The following is a 17,641-nucleotide window of genomic DNA, read 5'->3' as shown; positions in this document are numbered from 1 at the left end:
TGTCAATCATGGAGAATCCACGGCATCCACTGAACAGTATCATCTCCAGACAGATGAGCAGCTTCAGTAACAGACTGCTGTCTCTGTCATGCTCCATTGACAGGTTGAGGAGATCATTCATCCCCCACACTATGCGACTCTTCAATTCCACCGGGAGGGGAGGGGGGGGGTAAACGGTAACATTATACAATGTTATTGACTGTTATACCTGCCTCGCACTCTCCACCCTGCACTTTTTTACTTGCACTGTGTTTTTATCACTGCTGGAGTATATGAATTTCCCCTTGGGGATTAATAAAGTATCTATCTATCTATCTATCTATCTATCTATCTATCTATCTATCTATCTATCTATCTATCTATCTATCTATCTATCTATCTATCTATCTAGTGTTGTTTTTGATAATGTGCAGTGTTCAGCCGTGGTGTTTAGTCTGTTGGTTTCATCAGACCACAGAACATTCTTCCAGCTGACTAAAAAATCACCCTTGTACCTTCTGGCAAACTCTAGCTGAGATGTCATGTGCAGTTTTTTAACATTGGCTTTCTTTTTGCCACTATAAACCTTTTACTGGTGATGTGCCTGGGCATCAGTTGATTTCTGCACAGTCTCTCCAGTCTCAGCTACTGTAGCTTGTAACACATTTGGAGTTTTCAGAGGTTTCTAGCTGGCCTCCCTCCAAGGCTGTGGAATCAGTACACAAAATCTTTTACTCCAAATACAACTCAATTTCTCAATTTTTGTAACCACTGACTCCGACTCCTCAATTTCTGGTACCACCAATTCCTACTCCAACTCTGACTCCCCTATTTGTAAATAAATCAATATATTTTCTCTGTTGTTTGAAATATACAACATACAAGATATAAGGCATTTCATCACTGACAGTGCGAATCATTGACGACTTTTTAGCGCTCTAACCTGTGAATGTTTGGGTTTAAAGGCTGTAGAAATTCTGTTGTGACTTACAGTACAAACACTGAGTAACATTAAACTTAAGACTAAACTTGCAAAATTAAAAAAGAAGCTATATTTTTTACCAAAAGTCTAGAAGAAAAATAGTTTATAATACATATAATTTCACATATAATAGTATATGTGAAATTGGAAATTTTTACACATTATATTACAATTTACATTTACATTTTTACCAATTCCGACTTCAACTCCAGTAACCCAGTAAATGTTTCCAACACCGACTCAGACTTCATGACTCTGCCTTCACACTCCTGCATCTCTCACTAGTCTCCTTCTTTCACGATCATTCGTTTTTTGTGGACAGCTTGCTTTTGGCAGATTTCCAACTTTACCATACTCTTTCAGTGATTGACTTAAGAGATGTTCAGTGACTTAGATCATTTCTTTTTTCTATTTCCTGATTTGTGCTTTTCAATCCCTTTTTCACACAGTGGCTTGGAGTGTTCTTTTATATTCATTGTATAGGTTAGGTCACTGTACTGACTCAGCACAATTTGGACCTTCCAGATACATGGACACTTACGCTACAATCAATCGTAAACCCCTCGACTACAGGCAGGTGATCTTTACAGATTTATGTCACTACTAAGCAGAGCACAAGTTCAGCAAAACACGTTTTTTTATTTTGGCTGTGGGAAATGCTTCCCTCATTTCCCTCCTTCTCAGCACAGTTACCAATACAATAAACAGCACAATGCAGTGCCTTTTCTTCTTCCTTCTTCATCTCTCTCTCCCTCTTCCTTCTGCCTCAATTCCTCCTGGCAAGCTTTGACTCCCTTCCTCCCGACTCTGGCTCTTGGAGCAGTGTCAGTGGGTTTCTTTTATCCTGCACCCACAGTACTTCTGGTGGTCCATTAGTATGATCCAGAAAAACCTCCGGGTGAAGCAGAAGCACCACATAGTAGGGCTCTGCAGCCCCTGCAGCACCCCCTTGCGGCACCCTTCGAACCCAACCGGACTGTGCCAAACTCCAACTCCCATGGAGCCCTGTAGGAATCCAAGGCACCACAGCAACAAAGGGGGTCTGCCATCTATCGCTCCGGGGAAATAATGCCCTGAGCCCGCTCTCTCCCTCAGTCCTTCCACTATAGAGGTGTCACGGCCAGGTAATGGCCCCAGCTGTCCACCACAACCACTTTGCCAAGATCTGTTTTCACTTTTGACATTAAAGAGTCTTTTCCTTTTGACCAACATCAAAAAAGTCAAATTAGATCCTCTATGATTCAAATTTTGTAACAATAAAATGTGAAAATATCCATTGTGGTGAGTACTTTTTATATAGGCACTGTATAATTTTGTCCTTTTTATTGAGCTTTACTGGGTTATTACAATTTGCTCTATTATGACTTATTACTGGTAATACTACTATTATTGTCATAGTATATTTAGTTAATCTGGGTTCAAATCACATGTCCCATAATTCTCCATATGAAGTCTACAATTCTTGCGAGTATTTGTGTTGGTTTTCCTCTAGGTACTCTAATTTTCCTCCCACATCTGTAAAAATGTATGTGTTAGATGTTCCCCATGTGAGTGTTAGTATGGGTGTGTGTGAGCAGACACTAGATAGATAGAGACACTATATCCAGGGCTGTTTTTTTCCCATGAACCCAGTATTGTCAGAATAAGCTCCAGCCTCCCACACCCCTGAACTAGAAGGTTTAAGAATTATATGTGATATTATTTCACTGAAGCCGTTATCTTTGACGACTTACCAGCATACAGTATAGTTGTTTAGTGACTTGCACAGGGTTTACAGTGTGAACTGTACCGACAACCTTGTATAAAATGCTTTAGGCACTTGCACTATACAAGACTGCCTACCCATAACGGTAACAATTCAGGTTGTGTGTTACAGCATTAATTGGTTAGGTAAGTAGTGAAAGGAAGATGGGGAAAGAAATAATTAAACAGGACCCAACTGGTCTTGCTTGGACAGATGCAAATGAAAATCCCAGGTCTCCATTACCACCCTTGTATTTCATTTTACTCTGAGTTGTTTTACAGATACACTAATACTAAAATTCTTGAGGGAAATCTAAAATTCATGCAACCTGCTATAGACTTTGTCAGCTGGTCTTAGCTTGCTACTTTAATACTTAGTAATTTAATTATAATTATTTTAGCATTTTTAAAACTGATTTTATAAAATGAAATTGTAAATATGGCAGAATTGTGCAGCATTGTAATCTGAACTTTTGTTTGTACACTACATATATCAAACACCAAAAGTGATTCATACTAAAATAATGAATTTGACTGAAATGAAAATCTTTAAAAATGCCAATGTGTTAAATAGGAAAGCATTCGTCTTGCTCTCACATCATAGCTTTATCCTTTCCAGTCTCCTGCTGTTCTCATAACAGTGGGTGATCACTGGATGTCTGCTGTCCAGTTCTTAACAGCAGGAATCTGTCACAAGTTACACAAATATTTATTCATGCAATAGCTGCATATGCAGTAGTTATAGAGAAAGCAGTGACAACAACCATTTATCATCTCATATTCCAGATGTAGTACATTGTTTCGTACCACACTGTTTTTCCTCATCTAATGAGCTGCTCTTAAGATGAATACCTCATATCAGTACACTCAAGTAATTACTTAGCAGAGATGTCATCTCTTGGTCATGTTACAGCTACTTATATTGGTGGGCCATTTCATCAGACTTCTTGTTGATCTGTTAAATACAAAAGGCAGAAGACACGGACATCTCCTGCCAGTGTGCACTAACTCAGCTATGAAAAATTACTTTTAACTTTTCAAATAAGCATATCATCTTTTCAGGAGCAGTAAGGCTGTGTTAATGTGCTATGGAATTTTTCAGAGTTACCATTTGTGACATTGTAGCTTTCCACCTCACATCAGTTCACAAGAATTTTTTGTTGCGATTTTGTAGGAAATTGAGGTGGCTGTTATTTTGTTGCATAATCAACACAAACGGTTAGGAATATTTTTTTTCATGAAAAAAAAAGAAAAGGAACATATTAATGAGATAAAGTATTGTTTCAAAATAATGCAACTGCCAAATACATTTTCAGGTGAAGCTGATTATCTTTTTTATTTTATATATTGAAATAAGGCAAAAGTTTAGCTTTTCATCATAACTCTGCAAACTAGAGGACCAAATTGGATAAGAATTACTAGGAGCTACCACTTTGGAAGAGTGTTCACACGAAATGTCCAACTGGTGAGCTCATCATTCCCATTTTTTATTTTTTTATATATATAAAGGTTGACACCTTTATCCATGGATGTTGTGTCCATGGATTTTGTAGGTTTATGTATCCATTAATTTTGTAAGATTATGTATGATATGTTACAACTGGTTTTAAATTAACAAACTTGTGTTGATGCCCTTAATAAGTTCCAGAAATGGGCTCCATATTTTGGTTGGGTTCCGTCTTTGCACCTGCTATGTCATGTTGTTGGAATTTTAATCCATTCAGTTAAACAGTAGTTTTATGTTCAGTATTAGTTTGTTTCTTCTGTGCTTGATTCATGTGTTGATATTCATTTATCGACATTAATGAATATTGGACAACCCTGCTTATTATCAGCAGCATATTATCATTAGATTTTATCTAGGGGCATGTTGCACCATATGATTTACCGAGCACTGACATTAAATCCTTGGGTACTATTAATAATTTTTGATCTACTGAGTTGTTGCTTTAATCTAAATCTCCTTCTTGATCAGGTACCAGTTTAGTCCTGTAGAGCCAGATGTATAATACATACTTTTGGAGACAACAGTGAATGTATTATAAGTGGATGAGATATCTCACCGAGTGTCATATTTCTAAACCAAGACAATGCTTCATGAAGATAGTGCTCAAAGTAGGGATGGTGTTTTTGAACTGCAAGTAGCCATGTTGACCTGACTTGACAGACAGCAAATTTCTGATTACATTAAACTGTCTATAGACAAAAGGTCTCCTAAAAAGGACCCTATTAAACATATACTATACATACTGTATGTGTCACGTGTGTGGAGAGCACATTACATGTGTTAAAAGTGAATGTAACCTGTTGTAAGGGAAATGTTTTTGTGCAAAATCAGATTATGCATTGCTATTCAAAGACATCAGTGAATTAGTGGTAAAAGTAAATTATACATTGTCACAGGTGCTGCGTGTGCTCTCAGTTTTTCTCATTTACGATAGTGTTGGAGTCGATGTAAGGGTGAAAGGATTGCCAGCCATGTTTGTGAAAGTATGAATTATAAACTTTTCATTCAAACTAAACGTTGCGTCACATTCCATCAAAAGGACATGAAAAGGACTGCTGTTAAGTTAGTTGATAACAAAGAGCCACAGGAGATAAAGATTTTGGTATGTAAAACACTTGAATTAGTAGAAGTGCCTAATGACACAGACATCTCTCTAGCAGAACCACGAATGAGACTGCACAGCTCTTAAGGTCTCACTGTATGTTTAAATGATTAACTAAAGTAAGTTAATGTCACTGTCTAATTGGAAATGCAAAGATGCCATACCAGAATATTGGTCACAGTGTTTTAACAAGTAGTGTATACCTAGGCCACAATGCTTCTCTAAACTATGTTTGCTGTTGTTATCCCATATAGCAATAGTCAAAATGACAGAAAGAGTCAAAGCACTTCTCAGTTGTGTGGGGCCAAGTCGCAGCAGCAGTCTGTGTGTACTGTATGTGTGTGTGTGTGTGTGTGTGTGAGTGTGCCTGTCCGGCCTCTGTGTTCATTATAATATACAAGGTAATCATTAAGCTTCAGTCACCTTGTGTTACTGAACATCTGAATTGATTACAGCAAGTTTACCTTTCTATTTTAAATTCACTCAGTGTCAAGTCTATTGTTCAGTTTCTTTTTCTCTCTCCCTATCTTTCCATACTCATTTTACATATTTGTCTAATACATAAGTAGAAATGAGACGTTTTTAGCCCAAACCTTTTAAAGTGCTTAAACTGGAGGAAACCTGGGGTGGGTTTTTAGGAGAAAACCCTGTGGGTGAAGCCTTTTAAGCAGCAGATTTCAGCGCTATTGACTACAGACATTTTAGTGAGTTGTCCACAGACGTGCATTCTCAGAAAATCACATCCACCTGATGAGACTACAGTCAGTTAATTTACCACATGTTAATTTTTTTGTAATAGAATTTGTAAAGTAATAAAAAATGATCTGATATAATTACATAAAACACCTTTAGGTACTTTCTTAGTTATTTAAAAAAAAAATCCATTATATTATATTTGATTCCAGCAAAGAAGTCCAGGAGGAGAGCAACCGACCCCCTTCACCAGTGGAACTTGTATCAACGGCAAGATGTGATTATAAGATTGAGGGCTTTCAGTCTGTCCCACCACCCTCAAAAAAAGTAAGTGTTTGAGTTCTTGCATTTAAGACCTTGCATTTTTATTTTAAAACTACTGAATAATGTAGATTTAGCTGTTCCTTTGACGCCATGCTAAAGAAATAATTGTTTGCCCAAATCATTTTTTTAAACCAGTGTTGACACATTTACAATTTAGAAACAAACAGGTGAAAACAGGCCTTTTTAGGTAGGAGGAGTTACATGCCTGAACAGAGAGAGTGTTGTGAAAAGGAAGGGTCTAAGTGTCACCAAGGTTAGAGGCAATTCTTGGGACTCTGGGGGCCCTAGGCAAAAAACTCCATGGGGCCCTCCAACTTAACCTCCCCCTGAGTCCCGACATGGTCAAATTTATTACAATTATTTTAGTGTAAAGTCTTAATGAATAAGATCAACAGAGAGAATTTAATAAACAAAATTAAACCTAAATCCTTTATTTTAATTTAGTGAAAAACACTTTATATAAATAAAACAATACAATAAATTAAACACTTGTATACAAAATAGAAAAACTGATTATAGAATAGAGTACATTTTAAAAATCTAAGTAAGTAAATAAGTGAAAAAGTAAAAAAATGCATATAATGTGCACATGATAATAAAAGTAAATACAAATTGCACATTGTAATATTTAAAAAATAAAATCAATCTGTACATAATAGAAATTTAAAAACAAAAGTGGCTTGTAAAGGTATTACTGCATCTTTCAAAATCACTTTGACTACAGCACATGCAGCCACTATGTCCTCCAGGTCCAAACACCTTTAAACTTTGCCCTCTACTGAAAGTAGAGGCTGGGCTGAAAGCTTCTCCTGGCACATTGTAGATCTCAATGAAGTTTTAATTAGCTTTAAAGATGAAAAACATCTCTCACCAGAGGCAAAAGTGATGGACTAAATTGTGACTTCTTAGACCCTTGTCTCACTGTTACCCACTCACCCTATGGCTGAATTGGTGCTGTTGATTTTAGCTGTGCAGTGACTACGGTGGGCCCTGGAGAGAATGACTGAAGTAAAATCAGGAATAGCTGAGTTATCTAAACAAACCGAGGCAGTTCAATTTTGGCCTCCAGAAATGTAAATCCTCTTCATGATTTATGAAAATGGCGCTGATCACATGAAACATTACTAAAAAAGTAATATTCATTACGTATACTCTCTCAATGGAGATTGGTTCCCGTTTTGAAGGGATTTCCGATTGTATCATTCAAGGTGGTTCCCTGCAGATTTGTTACTGCAGGCCAGGAAACACCTAGCATGCCTGACTACATGGCCTTTAGTTGATGGTAGATTAACTGAACTGGGGAGCAATGCAAAATTGAGGTGGCTTGTAGGCCACTAAAGATATGTGTGATTGCAAGGAAAGTAAGTGCCAAGCCTCTGCTCTGTTTAGGAAAGACACACCAGAGATGGCAGGAGAACAGTGGTGGTACAGATGAAGGCCATTTTCTGTTTGTTCTTGCTGAATATACTATGGGACACAGAGGTAAAAGTTATCTGATAGGACATCCAAGGTACCATGACAGTAAAGGATCCCACCAACACAGATGTTTGAGGTGCTTATAGGGGTGCTTGGGATGTTTACTGTGTTTGCTTACAGATTTGTTTTTATTTTCTTTAAATTACAACCTTCAACTTGCTAGTTTAGCCCAATATACTGTATGATATTTTCATGGAATTGAATTATAAAAAACACTTTTATTGTGAAATATGTGATAACTTACTATAACTTATTTGTTTAAAATCACATAACCAAATTCTATTTTTCTCACCACATACTCTCCTGTTTCTGGCTTTGTTATAGTTTGTTCTTTACAGCATTCAGTTAAAAATATGAGAATGTATCTTAGAATCCTTTAGGGTTATAAATTGTCTGGCTTTAAAAATAACCGAATTACGGTATAATTAATTGATTGATTGATTAATTGATTGATAGATTAATTAATTAATAAGCTACTGTTTGAAATCTAATCGTGAAGATTAGTGAAAGTTTGTTTTTTGTTTTCAATCCAGGACCACAATCTAAGGTTAAAGTAAGAATTACAAGTATCTTTACTTATTAATAAAAATTCACTCTGCCTGTGTAATGAGTCAAAGGTTTTTGCTGTCAAACAAGTTGTGAAAGGCATAGCCTACAGGATAAAACATTTAAATTGTTTCTTTGTGCTTCATTATGTTCACATAAGGAATAAAGTTAGGTTTGCTTTGTTTATTTTGTTTGGGCAATGCGACAAAACATGATATTTTATGTACTTTCTGATTCTAGACACATGATTATAAATCTGAACAGGCGATCACTTACTGGTCTGAAAATTATAGAAATGTGCAGGTATGTATTGGTATTATGGAAATCTAATAGCAAGCTTTGTTAGCATGCTGTATATACATTATTACATTATCAGCCTATTTTATCTAATATAGTAAAGAGTATGGGGAGGATGAAACTGTCTCTGCTGATGTGGGTGCAAATTTTAAATGCAACATGAGTGTGACATGGGACCCATCACTCATTCAGTCAAATATTGGTAATCATTTGTAAGAGCATGCCTTTTCTCTACTGAGTGGACAACCAAACAAGGAGAACAAGGAAACTCCACACAACTGGGAATCAAACAAGTATGCTGTAGGATTTTAATCCTCTTTATCGTCTTGTTGTTGTTGTTCTTCCTCCCCCTTTCCTGCTTTTCACACCTCTGTGTTTGTTACTAAGTGCAGATCTATCTCTCCACTACCTTCCTTGATACAATCTAATCATCTCTTCCTTGGTTTTCCTCTTGCTGTTTGTTCTTCCCCTTTCTGCTGTGCTTCCCAATTCACTAAATTCCTACCTTTCATTCTTTGCCCATTATTATTGCCTCTTATAGTCCTTACTTTCACCGTTTGTCTGATTTGCATTCTGCCTGCAAGGTTTACTTCCGGTTTAGGCACTTCATCTCTGTAACCTTCAGTTTTGTTATCTCCTTAAAGGTAGTAATGTGAATGGCAGCTTACAACAACATCAGGCCTAAGAGTTAAATGTTAGGTGAAGAGAGGTTGACTCTGTGTTGGGTTAATTGGCCTGTTCTCATCATAATTGATGTTGTAATGTGGCGAGCCACTCTTCTACACATAATTTTTTTTTATATTAGCTATAAATTATTTTCTTGCATTCCATCTGTATTTTAAACCCAGTTGACCCAAATTCATCTTCAAGGGCAGTCAAAGTGCACAACAGGAACCAACCCTTGAGATCGCAGACATGCCCATATTTACTCATACCAGCCACATTTATAGTTGCCAACAAACTTTAGGACATGTCTGTGGACTGGGGAGGATGTTGCAGGTCAGTGAAAAAGCCAATTCAAGGAGAATAAAACATCTCCACTTCAAAGAAATTGTAGCTAAGTATCAAGACAGGGTACAAGAATAGTGCTTACTCTTATACCACTGTCAATTACTTTCATAATGACAATAAAATATTTCTCACATTCCACTGCAAAAAAATATGCTAATCTAAATACTCAACTTGTATTTGAATATTTTTTATGGGAATACAATGCCAAATTACAACCTGTCCACTAGCAACTTACAGTAGTAAATCAGAACTTAAGAGCTATGTGAAGAGAGTTTGATGAGCTGTGCTTGGCTGAATGGCTTGTTCTCACCATAATTATTGTAATGTTTTAATGTAAAGTATTACAGGTAGAAAGTACACATGTGAGATTTGACTACACAATGGGTGTTCTGAAGCTTGAAAGTGCACCTTATGAAAAAGACCTAGGAGTTATAGTAGATTAGTCACTGTCTTCACCTAGGTAGCTGTTGTGAAAAAGACAAATAGGACTGTTAGGTTATATAACTCTATTTGTGGAATATAAATCAAAGAAGGTTAAACCTAAGCACTATGTGTTTTGGTCTCAGTATTGCAAATAACACATTGCAGCACTAGAAAAGGTCCAGAGGAGAGCAGCTAGGCTGTAAGGTATGACTTAGGAAGAAAGACTGAAGGAGCTGAAACTTGAGGTGATATTGTGTTTAACATTATGAAAGGAATTAGTTAGCTGTTTCTTTGAAATTATTCATCAAGAAGCTGGAAAAGACAAATGTTTAGAATTTTTTCTTCACACAGAGAAACATAGTATTTTGGAAAAAGTTATCAAGCAGTGTGGTAGACAATAGTATTTTGGTGACCCTCAAACTCATCCTGGTGTTATTTTGCAAGTACGGTCCTGATCTTACCTGTTACACTTATAATTTATTAACAATTGTGTCTGCTAACATTTCAAAAAGAGGTTAAAACTCATCAGTTTGATTTAGAAATACAGTGGATCTATTATATGAATTAACCTAAAGGATTTAGACATCATTATGATATGAAGAATTGTTTATTATGGCTGTTTATTTACAGTACGTTTATTTTATCTTCCCTCTTTTCTTAACAACAGTGATTACTTTACTTATGTTGAACTTAATTATTTCATAAAAATGTACTTGCGAGAGTTCATTATATTTAGGTTGACTTAAATGTGTAACATCATGCTCTAATGGTTTTGATAATTTCAGAAATACGCAATTACACTTTAAATGATTAGATTTTTTACTAAAGCATCACAATAGGGGGGTCATATTAAAAGGTTGTCCCAAATGAATGTCTGCAGTATAATGTGATATTTTAATATCATTTCATTGAGTTTCTCAGATATGGATGTCTTTCAGTTTGCACAAGCTTATCTTTTTTCCCTGGAAAAATTATTTAAATTTTCCACCAAGGCCTCATTTTATTGCCAACCATTGCTTTACCTGATTTTGAGGAATATTTGTTCGTGACAGACTTTTACTCCTTCACATTTCTGAAGTGGAATTTTAAAAGCAAGGATACTGAAAAACAATGTTGCCAAAATATCTTCTTAAAAAAATCAACTTTGATATTGTAGTTATTATAAATAAAGATCAGTGGGGTCCTGTGCAAACCTTATTAATGTTAATATTCATTCAAGCTGCTGCAACAAATGGTGCTATTTTTTCTCTGCCACAAAACTGCTATAGTTTGAAGGTCAACGACACATTTATTATATATTTTTGATATTTATAGAACACTTGTATCTTCAGGTAAAAGCATTAACCAAACCGTGATTAATATATATTCAGTGAAGACTACAGCCATCTCTTTATATTACAATTACAAGCTCAAAAATATGCTTTGTTGACCAGAAAAGGGATATGAGTTTGCTTCCATCCTTAATGTAATTCTGCAGTAAAATAGCCTTAAAAAAATCCTGAATTCCAGCCCCAATTATAAATGTTAAATTTAATTTAGTTTATTTAGTGAAAATGCCAAATATAGCACAGTAAGGTAAAATAAAATTGCTAAAAAGCTGTTAACTGTGTTTTCTGTGGAACTGTAGAGTCAGCAAGCAGTTTTAAGAGGAATGTCCTTCAAAATGGCATGCACAACATTCCTCAGTTCTTCTAAATTGCTTGCAGATGGTCTCATGTTTTTCCTCTTACATTATGTGTTATATTTGTTCAACAATCAACTCAGAGCTCATTTTTGTTGGCTGTTTCTTGTTTAAATTTCTATCATGTTCATTTTTTTTCTTACTATCACAGTGCGGTCATTGTTTTATTGCTAACTCATTCACTTCAGATGTCAGTGTGGAACACATTGACATTTTAGGACTTCCAAGTGTTTAGGGGGACAGAAAGCATCAGACATGATCCTACATGTTTAGACTTGTACTGCCTCAATACCATTTTGTATTAACACCCTGCAGTAACTCACAGTTATAGAAAACAGAGTATTGTCCCTTTGCTTTCTTCAAAAAGTATAATTGAATCATCCATCCATTTTCATAACCTAATAATTCTTGTTCAGAGTCACAATCATCTAATGCTTATTCCAGCAATAATGAGTACAATGTTGGAATCAACCCTGAATAGACTCTCACAAAATATCTATACTAGAGCTATCATCACGTTACACTACTTTTAGGAATCACAAGGTACAATAAAGTAGATGACTCTCCAATGACTTTACAGGACAGTTTTACTTTTCAAAAGAATTGCGAGCTCACCTCTTTTTCTAACAGCCAATGATGTATTGTACGAATGCTTTCCAGGTACAGTGAGTACAGCCAAAATTTCCTTATTTTTCATTCTGTCGTAGTATATACTGTAGAACACAAGACATCAGACGGATGAGCCTCTCCTGTTTGTGATGTCCAAAACACTTATAGCTGCATTATATTCATTGTACTTCCTTCATTAGTTCATTAGTTGTCGGCTCTCACACACACAGAGACCTCTCCATGACTTCAGACTATTGATTTTGTTGGTGCAAGGCACAGACTGGTTGGACTGAGTCACTGGGTATGTCAGATTACACAAAGAAATTTCACGGGACTGCATCGTGACTATCCCCAACTCGTTAAGATTATGTAAATGAAGTCTTACTGAAAGTCACTAAAAAAATCCTGTAATGTGACATGGCCTTTAGCCAATTTAGGCAACTGATGAACCTAACCTTCAAATGTATATGTTGTGGGAGGAAACTGGAGTCACCAAATAGAAACCCCTATGAGCCCAGAAAAAATATATATGCACATTCCTCACTGACTGTGGCTGGACTGGGAATCAAATCGTGACCTCTGGAGATACGAGGCAACAATACACAGCAGTGCCCCACTTTGCTGGTTTACTGTATACATTACTTTAAAAAGTAAAGGTTTGTTTATTATCCCCCCCCCCCCCCCCAAAAAGGAAAAAAATGTTACATACATATTAACATTTTATCAGATCTGCACATTTATGGAATTACCATTTTCTCAGCTAATACCTATTTCTGTCAGGTTAAGTTCTGGCTCCTTGTGACATAACTGAAGCAGCAGATTAAGAAAATTTTTGAATGAGACTCTAACCCTGGCTTTCCTGATGTGATAAACTGTGACCTCTGGATTTACACATCCTGTCACCTTCTCCACATGTCACTCTGCAAAAGAGGTACAAAACCGGATACACCTCCTTGCAACTTTACAGTCCTGAGTTTGAATCTTTAGTGGTGCTAGAATTTCCTAAAAAGGTGGGCCTAAATTTGTCCCAACTGAGCCTAATGTTATTTTTGCTACGGTTAAATAAGCACTCGGTGTATATATATAGTTTTTCATGTCTAGTTTGAATAAGTTTTAACACTAATTTATACCATTAGAACAATCTAGATGAGAACAGGCCATTCAGCCCAAAACAGCTTGCCAGTCCTAGCCACTTAATTCTCCTAAAATAACATCAAGTGTAGTTTTGAAAGTCTTCTAAAGTCCTACTGTCTACCTTACTACTTGGTAGCTTATTCAACAAGTCTAGAATGTTTTGTAAACGTTTCTGTAACGTTTCTCTCTATTATAAAAAGAAATCCTGTCCCTTGTCCTGATAGTCTGCGATACGTGATTTTTCTCGGAAGATAATTTAAAGACCCGCAAGACAAAAGAGACCTGCCATGGTGCGTCTCACGGGAACATAGAACGAGAGTCTTGCAAGACACACCCTACTTACAAGCAATATCAAAAAAAAACAAATCAGTAGTGTAAAGGCAGTCATGCAGCTCCAGGGCTCAATGAAATGAATAGGGTAGAAATGAAACATCGACGATTAAACGAAGAAGAAAGAAAAGCACTGAGAAAAGAGACTCAAATGCGCTGGACAGAAAAAAGAGCAAAAAAGAATAATCGAGGTGCAAATTCAGAAAATAAGGAAAGTAATTATCAGCCCGGAACAAGAGGAATTGAAAAAAAAGCACGTCCAATCCGGCTCTTAAATAAATGACAGTGAGTAAAATGACAAAGTAGAACTTCATAGAGATGTTTACAAATGTTGGCGCTAAACACATGGAGAGCAGGTTAGAGATTATGAAACCAGGGAAATTAGAAAGGCTCAAAAATAAAAAAACGTTGGCGCTATACACATAAGGAGAAAGTTAAAGGATATGAAAGTAGGAAAATTAGAAAATATGAAAAAGTAAAGGTCGCAGTAGCGCAAACAAACAAACTGCCTCATTTAACTATGCACCAGTCTAACTTTGGTTTTGCACAATAATTACTACACTATTGCACCTTAACACTTAATTCTACTTTATTCACATACTTTTAATTATTTATTATGTTCTACTATACCGTTATCTTTCGATCTATGACTTTTTGTTAATCTAACTCTTGAGAATTTCAAAAACAGAGTTTACCGCACATGCATTTATTGGTTACTTTGTTAATGTATATATATTTATCTGTCTGCTTATTTAAAAACCTAAATTTACCCCAGGAGTCAAAAACGTTCTGTCTAGCCCTTGTACAAAAACCTAGACAAAAGCTGGGGTATCACCTTGGTAAACCCATGTACTGTTGGAACTGTGAGAGGAAAATAGCACGACTTTACAGACAGGAGTCCAATGCAGAACTCTACTTACTTTGTTACTTTGTAAAAAAAAAATATTAAATGCTGATGATGTAGATCGTTTTGTCTATGCTGAAATTCCAAACAGAGAAACCTATCCTGACCTCATTAAAAACATTCAGCATATTGGGACTCGCAAGATTACAAATATTGTTTTTACAGAAGTTCTGAAATAAAAGTGAAACTAATGAAATAGCAACAATTCAAAGAAAAAACAATCTTAAAAGTGTGTATCCGGAAAACCAAATACGGGGGTTGGCGAGCGAAGCGAGCAGGGGGCAAAGCCCCCTAGTTCTCTAATAAAACTTAAAGTTGTTTGTTGAGACCTTGTCGATTATCTCGATTATCTAGCTTTGTTCACATTTTCCTCTGACATGGCCTACTTACATAATTAGTAAATTTAGTAGGTTCCTAACTGATAGGCTCCTGGTAATGTCAAATGCTTTGAGTGGTTGTGATTGGTTATTTTGTAAACCTTGTTATATAGATGCAGTGGCGTCACCTAGTGTCACCCAGTGCGGTAACCAAGGCCGGATTAAGACCCCCATATGACCCTGTGTGACTTGATAAATAGAACTCCTTAACCGAAAGTTGACCATACTTTAAACATTGCATCTCATGGACACCGGGCCATTTAATGCAGTGCGGTAAATCCCACTATTAATGACATGCAGTCACTTGATCGTTTTATCAAGCGTGATGTCCCCCTTGGTAATTTCAGCTTGCAGATACTCGATTGTTTTAACTTTCGGTCCCCCTTGGTGATTTCAGCCTAAAACAGTGAATAAAATTTTTATAGACAGTCATTTGGGTGTCACACTCTTGGATGGTGTCACCTGGTTCAGTTCGCACCCCTGGGTTGACAGATACTGTAAAATTGGTATCCATTTCCAAATAATTTCTAAAAGTTAATTAACTCTTACAGTGATAAAGTAACATTGGCAATTTTGTTGTGCAGGCATATAATTAATTGATATTTTAATCAAGAGAGGTACATATTAAAATGCATGTATGCAGTATTTTCATTTGAAAATAGAAAAATATTTTAAAAACTATAGTATAAAAAATAGGATGGGTCAATAAGCAAAATGGATGGGCAGAGGCCTACCCGGGCCCTGTACTGGCAACACATCTGCTTTAAATCCTGGCCTGACAGCTCACTCTGTGCCCCTATGTCTCTATGGAATTTTCTCCAAATAGTTTCATTCTTATATCTAAAAGAAGTGGATGTTAAGTTAATTGGTGGCACTTTGTGAGTTAGCATGTGTGTACACAAGCATACCTTCTGATTAAATGGTGTCCAGTTGAGGGGTCATTCTTGTTTTTCTACCAGAATACTCTGAAAATCTAGTTCGGAAATTAATGGATAATAAATTTAAATAGTTTGTTAAGTAACGTTGCTTCATTTTTATAGTAAATGCATACTGTATTACAGGGTTTGTGGGGAATCCTAAGACATTTTTATAAATCATGTTGCCAGTTTTGAGGTGAAGAAATTAATTAGCAAAAGTAGTTTTCCATACTGTTAAGTCACACTTGTATTAATCTAAAAATGACTTTATTTTCTGACTAGTAAAACATTACATGGAAAACAAATGTTTTACACAGTGTTAAAACTGTGTGGTTTGTTTTCTTTACGCTCGTCACACATTTGGTTATATTTATAGCCATTAAAGTAACTAGCAGTAATAAAAACTAACAAAATGTTTTCTTCTGAACAGACGGTATATTTCTAAAACAGTCTGTTGTGCACTGTAATATTTTTAACCTTTGATTTATTAAAAACATGTGTTGTGTTTGCCTTTACCTTAAAGCTCTGTTATGTTTTTTTAAAGTATTTTTAGTGGATGGAGAATTAAGAAACAGCAGAAAGTTAACTAAACATTTTCATTGTCTGTCTTTTAGGGTGTAACAGCTGCTCGCTCGAAGGATAATCCATTTAAGAAGAACACATCTTTCAGCAAACCCATCAGTGAAAGTCTAGATAATCCTGCGCCCTATGAGCTGGAAAAGTATCCTAATTTATAGGCTCTTTGACACATTTTTGCAGATATTTTTATATTATTGCTTTGTATTCCTGGTCATATTTTTTGATTATTAAATAGGTCATGAGATATTTACTTAAAATAAACTATCTTACAAATGTTAGTTGTAGAGTGCAGTGGTTGCTGCCTCTCAATTGAAGCACCTTGGTTTGAGTCATTGTCTCGTTGGAGTCTGCCTTTTTCCCTCTTATCTGGGGTTTACTCTCACATCTCCAAATCTGTTGGTTAAATTAGCATTTCTGAGCATGCCCAGTGTGCAAATGTGAGTACACTTGTATGTGTCAGGCCTGTGATGGACTGGCAACCTGTCCAAGACTCACTCCTACCCTTTGCCCAATACTGCTGCTGCATCAGCACGGGCTTTTGGAGTCTAAAGACATTACAGTTTCTAAAAGACGCAGGTTGACAGTCAAACCTCCCCTCATTAATAAACTTTTTTTTTTCTTTTCAATCTTACTTGAATGAATTTTAGTTTTTCAATCTCCTGACTTTCAGTTAGGCATTAAAATAGAACAATTACAGATTTTAGTTAATAAAAAATATTTTTCTTTAGTTATGGTTTTTATTATTGACATTTCTCATGTTTTTTTCTTTGTAATAAACATCAAGTATATGCATACTACATGTACAAAGTGAGAAGCACTTCAATTAATGAAAATGCAATTTTTATTGTACATAGGTGCTTCAATGTTGCCATACCCTTCAATTAATTAACCAATTAACATTCCATCATACCCAAGTTGCCATGTAAAAATGCTAGTGGTGCTTTGCAGCTAGTTTAAGGCTAGCGGATGACGAAACTTGACCTCTTGATGTTTCATGAGACATATTTGGCAAGTGTTTTTGCTTGTG

At 35.9% G+C, this 17,641-nt stretch overlaps 1 protein-coding gene across 1 annotated transcript in view; it reads left to right on the top strand.

The window, feature by feature from the left end:
• The window catches only part of spag8 (sperm associated antigen 8), a 43,648-nt gene extending 26,823 nt beyond the window's left edge, over positions 1 to 16,825 (top strand). Inside the window, exons 4-6 of the mRNA XM_028805968.2 lie at positions 6,219 to 6,333; positions 8,593 to 8,655; positions 16,650 to 16,825. Of these exons, the coding sequence (XP_028661801.1) occupies positions 6,219 to 6,333; positions 8,593 to 8,655; positions 16,650 to 16,772 (301 nt within the window). The 3' untranslated portion in view covers positions 16,773 to 16,825. The remainder of the gene's footprint in view (positions 1 to 6,218; positions 6,334 to 8,592; positions 8,656 to 16,649) is intronic.
• Positions 16,826 to 17,641: the final 816 nt, after the last annotated feature.

This window comes from Erpetoichthys calabaricus, chromosome 7 (assembly GCF_900747795.2).
Source record: "Erpetoichthys calabaricus chromosome 7, fErpCal1.3, whole genome shotgun sequence".
Classification (NCBI taxonomy): domain Eukaryota; kingdom Metazoa; phylum Chordata; class Cladistia; order Polypteriformes; family Polypteridae; genus Erpetoichthys; species Erpetoichthys calabaricus.
This window is presented reverse-complemented; position numbering and strand designations above follow the sequence as displayed.